This window comes from Oxyura jamaicensis (assembly GCF_011077185.1).
Source record: "Oxyura jamaicensis isolate SHBP4307 breed ruddy duck chromosome 14 unlocalized genomic scaffold, BPBGC_Ojam_1.0 oxy14_random_OJ69722, whole genome shotgun sequence".
Lineage (NCBI taxonomy): Eukaryota > Metazoa > Chordata > Aves > Anseriformes > Anatidae > Oxyura > Oxyura jamaicensis.
In genome coordinates, this window is record NW_023304362.1 from 1 (window position 1) to 1,455 (window position 1,455).

At 70.0% G+C, this 1,455-nt stretch overlaps 1 protein-coding gene across 1 annotated transcript; it reads left to right on the forward strand.

The window, feature by feature from the left end:
• Window positions 1-3: 3 nt before the first annotated feature.
• LOC118157923 (jmjC domain-containing protein 8-like) lies at window positions 4-1,141 on the forward strand (the record flags this gene model as incomplete). Its single annotated transcript, XM_035312457.1, has 7 exons — window positions 4-52; window positions 160-228; window positions 387-506; window positions 589-656; window positions 726-860; window positions 1,000-1,081; window positions 1,117-1,141. Coding segments are annotated over 6 exons (522 nt in total), but the record flags the coding sequence as incomplete, so codon positions are not given.
• Window positions 1,142-1,455: the final 314 nt, after the last annotated feature.

A 1,455-nucleotide genomic window follows, 5' to 3' on the forward strand; every position in this document is an offset into this window, starting at 1 on the left:
GGGCAGCGCCTGGTGCGCCTCAGCACGGCCAACACCTACTCCTACCGCAAAGGTGAGGCGCTGAGGGGGCTGCGGGGCACTCATCCCCCCCCCCCCGACCCCAGTGGTCCCGAGCAGGGCGTGCGGGGACTCCTGGCTGAGCTCTGCCCCTGCCCGCAGTGGACGTCCCCTTCCAGGAGTACGTGGAGCAGCTCCTGAAGCCGCAGGACCCGACCACGCTGGGCAGCGGTGGGTAGCGCAACCCCCGCCCGCCCACAACCCACAGCCAGTGCCTGACCCTGACCCTAACCCTGACCCTAACCCTGACCCTAACCCTGACCCTAACCCTGACCCTGACCCTAACCCTGACCCTAACCCTAACTGTCAGCGCCCACCTCTCCCCGCAGACACCCTCTATTTCTTCGGGGACAACAACTTCACCGAGTGGGGCCCCCTCTTCCAGAAGTACGTGCCCCCGCCGTTCCGCATCCCCGGCACCAGCAGCGCCTACAGCTTCGGGATCGCAGGTGGGGGCCGCGGGCTCGGCATGGGGGGGGGGGTCGCAGGCAGCCCCCCGGGGGCCTCCTCCAGCACCCGCTGCCTCCCTAGGCTCGGGTTCGGGCGTCCCCTTCCACTGGCACGGCCCCGGTTACTCCGAGGTGATCTTCGGCAGGAAGGTGAGCGGGGTCTGGAAGCCGCGCGGGGGCTTTGGCGAGGGGGAGCTGAGCCTCCTCCGGGTCTTCCAGCGCTGGTTCCTCTACCCGCCGGATAAAACTCCCCACTTCCACCCCAACGAGACGACGCTGGCCTGGCTCCAGAGCACCTACCCCACGCTGCCGCCGGCCGAGCGGCCGCTGGAGTGCACCATCCGCCCCGGAGAGGTGAGGGAGGGCTGCAGGGAGGCCGCAGGCGGCTGCTCGGCTCCCGCCCCGGCCCGAGGGCGGGAGGGAAAAACGCTGGCGGCTGCTCCCCGTGGCGGGCCGGGAGCCCCAGGGAGCCCCTGCTGCGCTCTGCCCGCAGGTCCTGTACTTCCCCGACCGCTGGTGGCACGCCACGCTCAACCTGGACACCAGCGTCTTCATCTCCACCTTCCTGGGGTAGCGCCGGGCACGCGCCCCATCCCGACACAGCGAGCAGCCCGGGGGCACCGGACCCCCCCCCCCAAAAAAAAGCCATCGGTGTCAGGGCCCAGCACTCGCAGCTGCAGTTTTTTAACCGGTTTCCCTTTTTTTCACCCCCCCCCCAACCTTTGGAGTAAAATTTACGCGGGGCTTGCACCAGCCCTGCCAGGCAGGGACAGAGCCCGGCCCACGCGGGCAGGGTGGGAGCTGCCCTGCGCTGGAACTGCCCCCGGGGGTAGGAGGAGAACCGGCACCTCGGCTCCAGCGGTGACACCGACCCTGCCACGAGGGGACAGGGACAAACCGTCCCCCCCCCCCCCCCACCACCACCACCACCAGGGACAGGCCGGGGAAG